Genomic DNA, 14,786 nt, shown 5'->3' with positions numbered 1-14,786 from the left:
TGCCGATTCCTTATAATTCATATCAAATTTGTGTCGGAGAGATAAAACTAATGTTTCAAATGCTTTATTTGACAATGTAAGCTTACTTATTCGGAAAGTAGGTGTTGTTTGGCCAATCAGGGACTAGTTCGTTTCGTTTTTGATGGGAGAAATTTGGGATGAGCAACGTTGCTGTTTTTCCGTGTTATACGGAAAGTAGGCTTGCACGTAATTTACGGATTTACGGAATTATTTCGAGTTACGGAAGCGAAGTTACGAATTGGGTAAAGTCGTAATTATTGGTCGAGCGCTTTCGCGATTGAAACGAGCTCTCTTCAGAGCAGTCAATTCCGTCGATTGTAAAAAATTAAAGTTTAAGTAAAAGAAGTTTAGTTCCGGTATTCGCAGCCGTTTTTCTCTCTCTTGTTAGGCAGATGGGGAAGGCATAACGCGTCATTTACTAACCTATTATCAACTTAACTAGGATGGCCAATGTACATATTAACTGTAGATAAGGAATAGAATTGTGTTGAGACCGATGGACGTCAACACACCTGGTTTCAACTTCTTCGGGTGAAATGACTAAAGAATGTAAGAGATCAACTTATAAAACATGGTCTATTTGTAAATGCCGTGATAATTAATGTCGCGCTTATCAAACAGCAATTTTATCATTATATATCTGTCCGGAATTGGCATTGCTCAAAATGTTTTTCACAATGCCTCGCAATATGTCGGCCAAATATGATTACCTGTCTTTACCAAGTGCGGCAACTTATTTTGATTTATCGTCGACTCGACTACCACCGGCACTCGACCAAACTTGTGTCAATCTTGGCAAATAGGATTGTCGACTTGAGTTAGAAAAATAAATTAATATTTTCATGAGTGCAAAATAAATGTCACAAAATGCATTGTTTTGCGATATAACTTTATTGTAAAAAACGGTGACATAACAAGTCTTCGTCGCGAGGCAAGCGAAAGTATAATCAAACGAGAGAATACGCTTGTAGTTGATTAATAAATTAGCAACCCGGAATTTTTATTTAATACTAAAGTCGTATTAATACGTTAATACGATTTAAAAAAAGTGAACCATCGTTTCTTAAATATATTACCAGTGTTGGTAATGATAAAATTGATCGCATAAAAGTTGGTGATAAAGTGGATAAAAAAATCAAAGCTAATACAAAAGATAAAAATCAGAATAAAATTATTTTGAATTCACTCCTTGATATTTGTCTTTAACATCTGTCGCCGGCGTGTAGTACTGCCGGGAATATGAAAACCAAACTTCGATGTCCCGATGATTCGGAATAGAAGTGGATTAAATTGGTTGTTATGATAGGTTTAAATGATGTGAAAAAAATATCGCAATTACGGGGTCATTACGTAATCGATTTAGCTGTAATTACTGAATTGATCATTGTCAATTACGTGCAAGCATAACGGAAAGTAGGTGTTTTTTGGCCAATCAGGAACTAGTTCGTTTCGTTTTTGATGGGAGAAATTTGGGATGAGCAACGTTGCTGTTTTTCCGTGTTATATCACCGGCACTGTAATTTAGGTACAATGTTTTGAAAATTTGATGGGATGAATTAGTTAACAGGGGAATATCGATGATTTCATTGTCTCGTGAATATGAGATCATTGTTTTATACAGGTGGAAAATACATGTGTTGCTCCAAAGATTAGATTTTACAGTCAACGATGAATTGGGGTTATATTCGATAATTTACAAAGTGACAAATTGAAAACTTCAAGACATGGGAAGGTACATCAAGACATGGATTTGTTACAGGAGTCCATGTCTTGATGTACCTTCCCATGTCTTGAAGTTCTATGAATCGTTATTGGATACGAAGTGGACCAATGGATCGTTTTGCGATTATGTTGTTGTTGGTGGTTTTCTTTTTCCTGTTGTGAAAAAAAATCAGAGTCTTAATTCTTGTGCACACATCGTTATTGATGTATATCATTGACCTTCTCTATATATATGTTTTATTTTGCGTATTATCCACATACGCTGATGGCACAACTCTGTATGTATAATTTATATGACTTGTAGATGCTGATTACTTCTCCACTCTTCCCCTCTCACTGCCCACTGCTACAATAGCGTACGACTTATATAGAAGTTCGACGCTATCGTAAACAGATTCACAGTGATGTGTTGAATGAGTTATACTTTTGCTAAAGGGGCAATTTGAGTTTTGGCCTAATTAGTTATGAGCAGTGTTCCCTCTAAGGTGTGCGCGCGCACACAGCTTTCAGAGGCTGCGCACACGCATAGATTTGCTGCGCACAGACGTATGTCGATGTAATGTAACAATGTGCTTGGTTGGCAGGTTGAGAAAGTTTGTTGGCCCACTTATTACCCGGTTAGAAACTTAGAACGCCAAAATTTCCTCATTGGTGTTTGCACAACTGGAAGAACTAATACCTTTCCAAAAAAGTGCGCACACACCAAAATTTCTGCGCACACATACTACAAAAAATTAGAGGGAACATTGGTTATGAGCGTGTGATTATTTACATACAATAGCGTACGACTTATATAGAAGTTCGACGCTATCGTAAACAGATTCACAGTGATGTGTTGAATGAGTTATACTTTTGCTAAAGGGGCAATTTGAGTTTTGGCCTAATTAGTTATGAGCGTGTGATTATTTACAGCGATCTGTTAGATAAGTGATTTTTTCGAATTAGATGTTTTTGGACTAGTTTAGATTTATCTGAATCATCATTTTGTTCAAATTACTAATATTCCCTACACCTAGTCACCTCTACATAAAATCGAATAAGCCGCAGCGTTCAAACTTCGCACAATGACCGACTGGTCTCATATTCTTTGAAGGAAGGCACCGGGGAAGTTAACTCTAAACTCCAAAAAAAATCTTTTTGCCATTAATCATTGCCATAGAACTAGCGTTCTTTGAAAATGTAACCCTGTTGGTTTACTGAAACTTTTATTGGTCTTGCTCCAACACTTCGAAAAAATACCATGACATAAATTAATTCGGTCGACTGCGATGAAAGCATTCCTTCAAGCCTGGTCCATCTTCCGCCGTGTACGCGGATATTTATAGTTTGAACGCATATTGAATGTTTTTTGCCAAGAACCGCTGCTTTGTATATGTATGACCATATATTTCTTTTTATGAAACAACTGCCAATTTCGAATTAAACTTTGATTTCTCAATAATTATTTAATTAAGAGCATATTTCATATCAATGATGGTAATTGGTTAAAATATATCAGGAAATAACAAGATGTACACAGAAATTAACACACTTGTCCTAGAAGATGATGCACAAATATATGCACTAAATTTCCAAAACAAATGTGTCTTACATATAAAGAAATTAAGGTAAAATCACTAACAAATGCTAAAGTCGTTTATATATTGTTTGATATTGAATGGCAGAAATTCACCAGCATTTGCATCAAATATTTGAAAATTAGTCTGCTGAGAAATTTCCGGAGGCGAAATAACCTCGTTGCTACCAAGATCAAGAAGAGACTAATATAATCCATGTCAAAAAATGATGAAACCAAATATTGACTCTTGCTTAGTTAATGATGGTTTTCAACAGAAAATGATATAATAGTTGACTGAGTTTTCTTAGAGATAACTATTATTGCCTTTTTAGGCTTATTAATATTTCATTTGGCGATAAAACAATGCTTTGACAGCCAATGCATCAAGAGAAAAGGAAAATGGGTGCAAAATATTTGAATGATATTTGATGTATGCAAATTTACAACGGCAGTTCAAATGTTATCTTGGAAAAATCACAGGGAGTAAATATAATATTTCACCAATATATAAGGTATGCTGCCCATAAATATTTTACATCGGTCTCATCAAAACCAAACCATACGACACATTAAATATTGTCTTATCTATTGTACACAAAATACAAACAATAGAAGATGCCAGAAAAGGAAACATATGAAAAATTAATTATAATCTCACTCTGTAGCAGCTTTTATCAAATTGGCATCAATATATAGACAGTCTATTCACAAATATCAACTCGGGTCATTCAATGAGAGTAAAAATGATTCTTCAAACATTTTATGGCTTTTGATAGAAAACAAATGAGGGTGTCTTATCATATTAACAGCCAATAATATAATACGAATATACATTTTCTCATTTAAAACTTGTTTTTCAATTATTCGCAATGTTTACTTAGCATTGAATGCAAAACAATACCAGTTCATAGGGGGATCAATCTTTTCTAACAGAACATAAATTTTCATCTAATGTTCTTGAACTTTTTCTCGCTTCATATGATTGTAGCATATGCGAGTCAAAAGAAAACTAGAAGTAACCATTGAAGCAATTTGACCTTTGCCCACGGGATTGGGGTCAAAGAATGCATAAAACTTGTGTATATAACTAACAAATTAATCTGGTTTATTGTTGCTTCACAGTAGATTGCTCTAAACCGATTGAATTGTGTATCAAGCAAAAATTATATAAAAATGTATTGGTCATTCTATATGAAACGAGGTCCAAGGAAGCACTATAAAGAAATTACCTTCAGTTCAATTCGATACAATCCCTTATACTATATATGCCTTTCATGCTAAATAGGATATTTACATGAAAGGTTTAAGTCTTCCAAGTTTTCATTCAAAACATATTTGCCTGTTGATTTATCAGAATATGATCAAGCGTAAGCCATAGAAAAATGAACCTGTTGAGATAATATTTCTGAGGCTCTTATTCAAGTGATGCATTTTCTGATTAACGCCACACAATTATTATGGCTTCTAAATACTTGATAAATTATTTTTAAATCTTCGATCGAAACACGAAAAATGGTTTGTATCATATAACCATAACTGTCATTTCTTCAAATTAGGCTAAGCAAAATTAGGTTTTAACACAATATGATTAAATATATTTTTAGCATATAACATTACACAAAATATTATATAAAAACTTCAGTAAAAACATCATGATAGCAAATTAGCCTTGTATTTGAATGACATTGTGCATAATAATAACAATGATCTAAAAACGAACCGAGTGGGAGATTTTGTACATTAAAAACTCATTAGGGAGTTTTTACTGAAAATTTGCTGCTATTTAATCTGTATGTCAGAAATTTAAATATCAGTGAATGTATTTATTGTGGAGTGACCTCTGTCAAACAAAGATTTTGACTATACAAACACATCAAGGTTTTACAACAGTTTCCAATAATATTCCACCGATTAGAGTGTTACACGAGAGCTGTATTCTGTTGAATCAAACTGTACAACACATTTCCATGAACAATTATAAGTACCGTTCATTGATGATATTATAGCAGCAAATCTCAATACTTGACAAACTATTGGCAACGCCATTACAATTCTCACAAATAATGTTTTGAACCTTGCAAAATATAGAAGTGGAAACAGCGAAAGATAGATTGCTAAGAAGACTTGAATTCCTGACCACACTGCAGGAGCCTAACAATGGATGGATCGGTCTTCGCCCCATCAATAAACTCATTGAGTGTAATCGAACCTGAAATTAGTAAAATATATGTGATAATTAGAACAAATGTAGATACATTTTGCTTTTTATTTCAGAATTGTTGTTTACAGTCAAATAACATAATGCCTTCTAGGGGGATCCCCATACCTCTGTATTTAACAAATAAATACAGACTCGAGGCAACAGAATTTGAAGTACTACTGGCATGGGCAAATCATAGTTTTCGCAAATTTGCTAATACAATACACCACCTGAGAAAATATGCTAAAAAAGTCCCAAATTTCCACTTTAGAAAATGTGCCTAAAAAACCAAGTCCAATCCATTATATATAGATTGCATGATATGGAATAAAGAGTTAATATTAAGATTTAAAAAAAATCAATTGAATCATTCCCATCCCAAATTAATTATTCATACATCTGAGGATGCTATTATAAGCTCAAGTATCTTGTCAAATTGTCAACTCTGCTTGACATCCGTAAATGATGAGAGCTTTCTATAATAAAAGTTTTTGAGCACAGAAATGAATATTGAATCTATTGAAGCAAAGCTGCCTCATGTCCTGTAGTGTATAAACAAACATATTTTTGAACACATGAATTGGATTATTTGCCCATATAATCAACTAAATATTCTTTTCACACAGAATGTCTCAACTTTAGCCAGCCATTATAACTCTGTAACGAGACGGATGTATATTCTTTGACATGCTGTCAAATTATTTCCCTGAAGGCCTATGCCAAAAATAAAATATTCCCAAAAGACAATGTAATACAAATCAACTATCATTATCTAACCATCTTGATTCTTATCCATTTGTTTGAAAATTTTGTCTGTTCGTTTCTCAGGAGTGGATTCATCTTCAGGCATATTCATAACTGCTCCAACCATCTTGTAAATAGCCTGACAAGATATTTGAAAAAAATTTATATTAGGCCCTTAGCCCCTAAATTTCTATATAATTTTAGTAAATTGATAAAATGCGATGATATAGAACAAATACGACAATGGCATATATATAATGACTATGTATATTTGCATGGAATTGAAATCACAATTTAAATCGATAAATTACCTTCATGATTGAAACTGACCCACATCAAAACCAAATTAATGACAAATTCATAAATTATAACTTGATTTCAAGATCACTAGAATATGTAATTAATTAGGTCAATAAAGACACATTGACAATGCTATTTCTGAAGAGTATACATAAGTCAAAAACAAAATGATAGTTATCAATCATACACACAGTTGTTTAAGATCAATAACATACCCGAACAATTTCAAGCATCTCTTGTCTTGAAATCATTCCATTTCCATCCAGATCATACATGGAGAAAGCCCACTTCAATTTATCTTCAAGATTTCCTCTTGATGTTACGCTCAATGCTACAATGAATTCCCGAAAATCGATTGTACCTAACAAACATTATAATTTGTTATTTTTAGTCAAATTTATAACAAAACTTTTGCTTTATAAAATTCATGAAATTAGGCAAAAGAAAAGCAAAGTACGAGAAATCAGAAAAAATTGTTACACATTACAAAATATACAACTTCTTCAGGTCGGTCACTCTATAATAACCACATTCACTGAGAATATTTAAATATCTGACTTTGAGATTAAAAAGCAGCACATTTTCAGTTAAAAAGCTCCCTAATGAATTTTTAATGCTCAAAATCCCTGGTTTGTTTTTAGATCATTGTTATTATTATGCGCAATCTGTCATTCAAGTAGAAAATTGAAAATAGCTTTTCTGCTTAGACAACCTTTTTCTCAGAAAATATACAAACAAAGTATGTTGCCTGTATTTGGACAATAACCGTACTTGAATTATGGAGAATATTACAAACATTTGTTATTCGCACACATATGTAATCTCTTAAAATCTTAATAAGAAGCAGAACAATTAGAACATAATACACATCTAACAGTCAAAACTGAGTAGCATAAAATAAATAAAAAAACAAAAATAGATTCAATTTACGAATCTGTTTGTCAACTTATTTCATAGTAACATCATGATGACACATCTGGTAAAATTTGGCATTAATCATGATTTCATTGTCATTTCATAATTTCAATTCATTCCGAATCATACAGGCTGGATTCCCCATAATCTATTATATTAATCTGTATTCCTGCATATACACCAATTGTTTATACATCCTTCTTATCATTATTAATCACAACAATGGGTTCAGGAAACTAAAGACATTTCCACACAACTAAGATTGCATACTTTACTAATATTATATACATATTATTCAAATGAACATAACACTGTAGGACTTTTTGTCAGACGTATCAGTGCCTGAAAGTCCGCTGTTGTGATATATTGAGAGATCAGAAGACATTTACAGCAATCATTTCAAAATCATAGAGGTCAAAGTTGATATTCCAGAAAAATTACAATGAATATTGCATTATTTGAACATTCATTTCCTTGTTGAACAATTGTCAATGCCAATTGTTCAGAATTACAATATCAATTCGTCTCACATTTCACAGTAATTTCTATGATGTTATTAATGCATCTTATTTTTAAATCACAAGAGCCATTGAATTCTTTTCATAATTCCCATTTAACATTTTTGAAAAAATCTTTATTTCATTGAACTTGACCTTGAAAATTTCTCTTATTTCATTAGAAAAATGGAAGTACCACTTAATCCAATTATGGTTTAAAATTTTATTTGTATTGAACTATAAATTAAGTCATTAAACCACAGTCTAAAACGAAGTTGGAATATCGACAACACAGTTGGTACGTGAAATTAACTGTTAATGTGAGAAATATTATTGTATTTGGAGGTAGAAAATTAAAATAGTTTCATTGTATAAACATGAGGCCTGAATACTATAAATATAAACAGCGAGTTGTGTGTTAAATGTCCTGTCAATCAAGTTCAGATTTAATAAATTCAAATCATGTACATAAAACTTGTTTGTGTGTGTGAATTCTCTTTAGATAAAAATTCTAAACCAGAGTTTTTCAGCTAAGAGCCTACTTTTTAATGTGATAGCTTGCTCACCATGCAGTTGCAGACTGAGTCCTTCCACATGGCTTGTCGCACATGGCATAATTATAAGGTTGTTATTAATTGAATTATTACAAGGTTAGACATATAGACTTTCTAAATCTTGTTAACACCTTTCTTGAGAAGTGAAATCATAGTATAGCACTGCAAACAAAGGTGACAAAAACCCAATAACTTACCATTCCATACATTCATATGATACACAAATATGGTTTCAAAACCTTGAGCATTGCTCTATCAATAGAAACCATAACCATATAGGTTGATGCAAAATGTACACATTATATATATAATAATGATTTTCAAGTGTTTTTACAGTGGAAGTTGGATTAGAAATCACACAATGACAATACTATATTCTTAATTCATTACATATGTTGAAGTGACCTCAAAATGGTCTGAAAATCATCAATTATTCATATGTTTGAAGGAAAATGTAAAGATATTATCTCAATGAAAATTTCAATATTCTTTTGATTTTTAAGGGTTCAAGAAGTTGTTTCAATCATGATAATGTGATTTCACACCTCATATACAAGGATAGTAGATACAGAATATAAATCCAAATTACCGCTTTGTATATTATGAAAATTATATTCTCTGTGAATATTGATGAAAGGGCAATAATACTCCACTGAACATGTTATTATCGTCAAATTCATCAAACATCAGCGAAAAAATACAGAAATCTACTGCGAAAACTGTTTATGCAAAATGTTTGTCTAATAATAATTTACATTAGTTGTTTAATAAATTACAAGCAGCTGGCATCGTCCAGATCCCAATCAGTCTTATATTAGACATTTGCTGCATTCAAAATTTAGAGAGATTATTTACCGTAGTTTATTCAATTTTAATCTGTCAGTGCACAGCAAATAAAGGCTTAATAATGCTGAAAACTGATTATTGCTCAGACTTCAAATAATTCCAGAGTATGGCATCGTCTGGGGATGACATGATTGAAATGCTAAATATTTTAGAAGTCCTCTCAGCAATTCATTTCAAGTTCTTTTCAAAAGTATTATTACTGTAAGGAGAATAGTTCGCATTGATAAAATATAAATTATTTCGTACCGATTTCGATAGTGCTGCACTAAACTTTAAAATTCTAACTTATTGATTAGCACAAACTCATGATTAAATAATTAACAAGTAAAACATGGCATGTGACACATTTCATTTCAAAAATCAATCAACAGCTGGTTGGTGTAATGACAACCATCAAGCATACCTTATTATGCATTATTAAGCAGAAAATGACAATTACAATACCTTCTAATAATGCGAAACGATTACAGATTTGATCAGAAGCACAAGTTAAAATTACAAGATATCAAAAGGTGAACATGTTTAGCTACAGAGACACTGCCATGTAGATGCAATATAATTGAACATGACAATACGATATTTTATAAAACCAAGAAAACTGCTGTGATATCAACTTTTGAATCGGTTTAGTTGGGATGGATGGATTTGCGTAATTATAATGGCGTATGGTATGGTCTTCATTCAACCAATCCATTCATAAACGTAATATATAAAACACAATAAAATATCATCACACATGCTACATGAAACGAAGTTTGAGAGAAAATGTATATTATCATGATATAATTAACTAATATCTTGAATTTTAGTGCATTGGGCTAAAAAAAAACATCATTCCTACTGAATATTATTCTTGGTAATTGGTTCGTCATATGGTAAATGCTGGATTAAATACCATTCAAATTAAAAGCTCTTGCTATAAAAATTAATTCAATAACCATGTACCGAACATTTGAATTTAACTTCATTTCACCGCCCATGCATAATTAACAGTACTAGATTTGGGACTGGTTAATGGGCGTAATTCCTTGAAAGATCAATATTTATTCAATCTCGTAATGGAATGAGTAGAAAATATTTCCAATTCCCTAAATAAAAAACAATCATGTTCATAATTGCATGCAACATTTTTTTTTACAAAAACTTTCTCAAATACAAACTCAGATATACATATACTTTATCTATATTATATACTGTTATTATAATCTGGACCTCAATGCCACTATGAATGGCCTAATTATCCATCCACAGATAGCAAGTTCGCAATTCTCAATCAATCCATTGCCAAAGCAAAGTCAGCAATCTCAATGATGACGCATGAAATTAGGAGGTGAATCCCTAAACTGGATAGGACATTTTTCCAGCCTCAGTTCCTAGTCGTACAAAATGAAAACGAATGATAATGTTTGCCACAAAGGTCACAATGACTAAATAGTAAGTGTTTTGTATCTTATGAAACAATGTGTTTAAGCATAATTTTCAAGTGAAGTGCGTCATTGACTTTTCACCCAACAAAAACAAATTGGGAAAAACTCAAATTTCTGACTCATGAAAGCCAATAATTTAGACATGGAATTCCTTCACTTTGTCCTCCCACTTTTGTATTGAGCATAAACTACCAAAACAAAGTCCAAAACTATGAGATAATGTAATAGTAACTCATGAAAACCAAGTATTATGACAGAACCAATAATGATATATCTGTTGTAGCATTCTTGTCACCTAATTTGATTTCTATTTGAATGCTGAATTTAAATAAAACAGAATGGATACAGTATGCCATAAATTCATTTTCCACGAAACATTCTAGTAAATATAAAATTTATTACTTTGTATTAAGTATTAACAATTGAATAGTTTAATTTTTGCATATTTTTCTCTTGGTTTCATCATAATAAGAATATTCCAAGTTGTCGTCAAACATTTCAGTAAGAATATGACTTGAAAAATTTGGTATAACTAAATTTTGTTTTTTACATCATTAGAATAACAAATCACCACTGCCATCTCCCAATATTGAATATTTGACCAAATTCAAGAACAATGAACATAAAAAGATCAGGCATCATTTATCATTAGCACAGATGTAATACAAGCAAGACAACATGTAATTAGGATAATTATAGTCTTTGAAATATATTTATAAGAAAGTGCGAGCAGGCAGTTTATATTATACAAGACTGTTATGTGATTACTGTAACAAAGACAGCAGAAATAGCTTGACGCCGATTTAGGAAATAATCCGTCATTTCAAATGACTTTGTAAATAAAAGATCTCAAATAACTCACAATGTACTGTGTACAGAAAGTGATTAATAAATATTTGAAAGAGAGGCGTTTTCCACAATACTATTTTCTGCAGTGAACATTAATTATATTTTTCAAACTTTCAAAAAACTTATGATTCATATAAATGATTACCTGGGACTATACAAAAGTGTAGTTTTGAACCATACAATTGTTCATTAAACTTTGCCACTAATTTGAACAGCATGCTACATATTCTATTATATGTCTACATTATGATTCTATGACCATTCTCATGTCTCAACATATTAGTTTTTTGATAAATGATCAAGTCACAATATACTTGTATTGATCCAGCAAAGAGATGTGAAACTTTCATTGGAAAACTTCGACACAACATTGACATTTTCCTTTATAGGTGGTCGCAGTAGGCAAATGTCAGATGTCTGTGAGAAACTTATTTTCTCCAATGTCCAATAAAATGTCCAATAAAAATCAATGATGACTATTTGTCAATGGATGCCATTCAATGTTGCTACTGTAAGTCTTGTGAAATAGCCTTATTTACCATAGCGAATGAAATTCAACTAGGGTATATTAGTACATATTTTGTCTGGTTTTAATCAGTGGATTCGTCTAGATCAGGAGTGTGTGACCAACCTATCTTCGGGCGATATTGACTGAATTTTTGGTAATGTCTTGCAATCAACAGATCAGTAATATTGTCACACACAAAAATGGATGGGTGTAAAATTTGATTGGACATCAAAAAGGTGAGCCAACCAAGAAAAATTCTAACCACAAAACATCAGAAAGATACGATCATGCTAATAATTCCACAGCTTCGACAGGAATTTAGTAAATTCTAGGTTGTGAAACTGAATATTTAATGGTAACTTTTATCTGGGAATTAAACGTGGGTGACACCACATACTTTCTGTATTGAATGATTGTGTTGAAAATTTTCTCAGAAATTTTCAAATTACAGAGATATAAATGAATAATTGAAAGAATTTTATGTGACATTTGATATTTTGATTTAATAAAATGTACCATAAAGCAATAAAACTACAATACATGTTTGAAATGACAAAAGCTGAGATATACAAATTATTCTATGAGTTAATATCAGCAGATAAGAGACTTGAAAATGTCTGAGTCAACACAATAAAGAAAACAAAAATTGTTTGGGGCACTACAGAGCATAGAAATAAAATATTGAAGAAAAACCATAAACAAAAAAATATAACAAATTGAAATTACTGAAACAAAATAGTAAGGTTCATGTAGCAGTAAAGACTGCTGATTTACATAAAATAGAATGCTTTGCAACTGTGAAGGTGTTTGTTGCGTCTGATGACTAATGTGGGCTTTTGGCCCAATCATAATTGATACTCTTATTACCTATTATATTTAGGTAATAAGAGTTGCAGAAGTACCAGTGATATTTTAAAAATACATTATTTTTGCCTTGTATTATTTACTCATCAGAAAACCTTAATTATTAATATATACAAGAGTCAGTTGCCAAGTTTGCCTAAAAATAATACTGCAATCGGCATTATTATTTTTATGAAAACATATTGATTATCTTATTGATTCTTACCATCATTATTGGCATCAAAAGTCCTAAAAACGTGTTTGGCAAATTTCGATGCATCCCCATATGGAAAAAAATTTGAATAAATTTTTTGAAACTCAGCTTCCTTCAATATACCGGTGGGACAATCCTGAACAACATAAACAGTTTAATTATATGAAAGTGAAATTTTAAATTTAATCATATTTGGTATCAATAAGCCCTGTCCATCCAGAATTTTATTAGTCCTAAACTAAATATGAAATTGCATAAACAAAATAGAAAAACACTTCGCTATAAATTTTATTAGATACATTGAAACAAATATATTAATAAGAGGTTTTTTTAATTTATTCAAATAATATAAGGAGAGAAAAATTGTCAAAGTATCTTATTGTGGTGGGTTGTAGTAGTTTATCATTTTGTTGAAAGTGACTTTTTTTCTTTGCAAACTCAAAAGTTATGGATGATATTTTGTGGTTCTCAACTTCACGCATGATCAAAAATCATGGTATTCTAATAATTGTATACAATCAGCATGTTACTTTTAAACTAATGTAGCAGTGATACGTTCCTCACATGATACCTTTCTGTATCTACAAACAGTACATACCTTTAAGAATCCTCTGTACCATTCTTGTAGCTCATGCTCAGAAAACTGTGTGCTTTGTGTCAATTCACGAATATCTTCAGGTTTCAACTTGCTGGTTTGCTTTCCCATATTTGATTACCTCAGATTGGAACAATATCTTTTAATTTGAAAAACCACTCTAAACTTGTGTAGCTGTAGGTGTGGCCGCATAAGTTTGAAATATCAGATGAGTATGTAGATAAATACTATCAGGTTTTAGGTTATAGCTGTACAATAATAACAATAACAGATAAGCATCAGTAGCACTACAAACAGGTAGCTTTGTGGTCCGTCACCATCTTGCTCTTGAGTGGAATTCATCACTTTTGCAAAGCACTAGGATGACACAAAAATATAATTTATATCTTTCTATGATTGTTCGAATAAAGAAACAGAAGACTGCTGTTTATGTGCCAATAATTAGAATAATCTTGTCAATTTGATGCTTCAAATTTCTATTTTTCTGTCTTTGAAGCTTGTGAAAAAATTAATAAATATGATTGGTGCATTTCACAAATAATGCAGAGACCTGAAAATTAAACTATATCCTAATTTTTTTCTGAAAGCAACATCTTGGTAATATATCAAAGCCATTTCTGACACAAAATGATTAAAATCTGAAGAGAATCGAAATTTATTTTTAATTTTCCACCTAGTCCAGTGGTTCCCAACCTATTTATTTCATTATGTTTCTCCCTTCGACTATTTTGAAACCCCTTAATTCCTACCTCAATATATACATACAAACTACATCAATTTTTTAGTCTTGAATGAAACTTTAGCCGGTTGGGCTGAACAAATTTCCATAGATACACAGAATGGTCTCCAGAGAAACTTGGAATTCCCCAAGGAATAATAGTTGATAAACATGACAAGTAGTGAAGTGATTAAGTCAAACATATAACCCTTGGGATTGTGAGATTAGCTAGTCGATGTTACATTGATAGCAACAGGTTAACTATACATTTTACA

The 14,786-nt window shown here is 31.5% G+C and overlaps 1 protein-coding gene across 1 annotated transcript; it reads right to left on the bottom strand.

Annotated features, from left to right (window-relative positions):
- Positions 1-3,168: 3,168 nt before the first annotated feature.
- Positions 3,169-14,060, bottom strand: LOC120346240 (neurocalcin homolog). The gene is made up of 5 exons (XM_039415948.2): positions 13,797-14,060; positions 13,211-13,334; positions 6,761-6,906; positions 6,279-6,384; positions 3,169-5,510 (listed from the first exon to the last, which is right to left on the bottom strand). Exons 1-5 carry the CDS (start codon positions 13,902-13,904, stop codon positions 5,416-5,418), a joined length of 579 nt encoding a protein of 192 aa, XP_039271882.1. The 5' UTR covers positions 13,905-14,060; the 3' UTR covers positions 3,169-5,415.
- Positions 14,061-14,786: the final 726 nt, after the last annotated feature.

This window comes from Styela clava, chromosome 8 (assembly GCF_964204865.1).
Source record: "Styela clava chromosome 8, kaStyClav1.hap1.2, whole genome shotgun sequence".
NCBI lineage: Eukaryota > Metazoa > Chordata > Ascidiacea > Stolidobranchia > Styelidae > Styela > Styela clava.
This window is presented reverse-complemented; position numbering and strand designations above follow the sequence as displayed.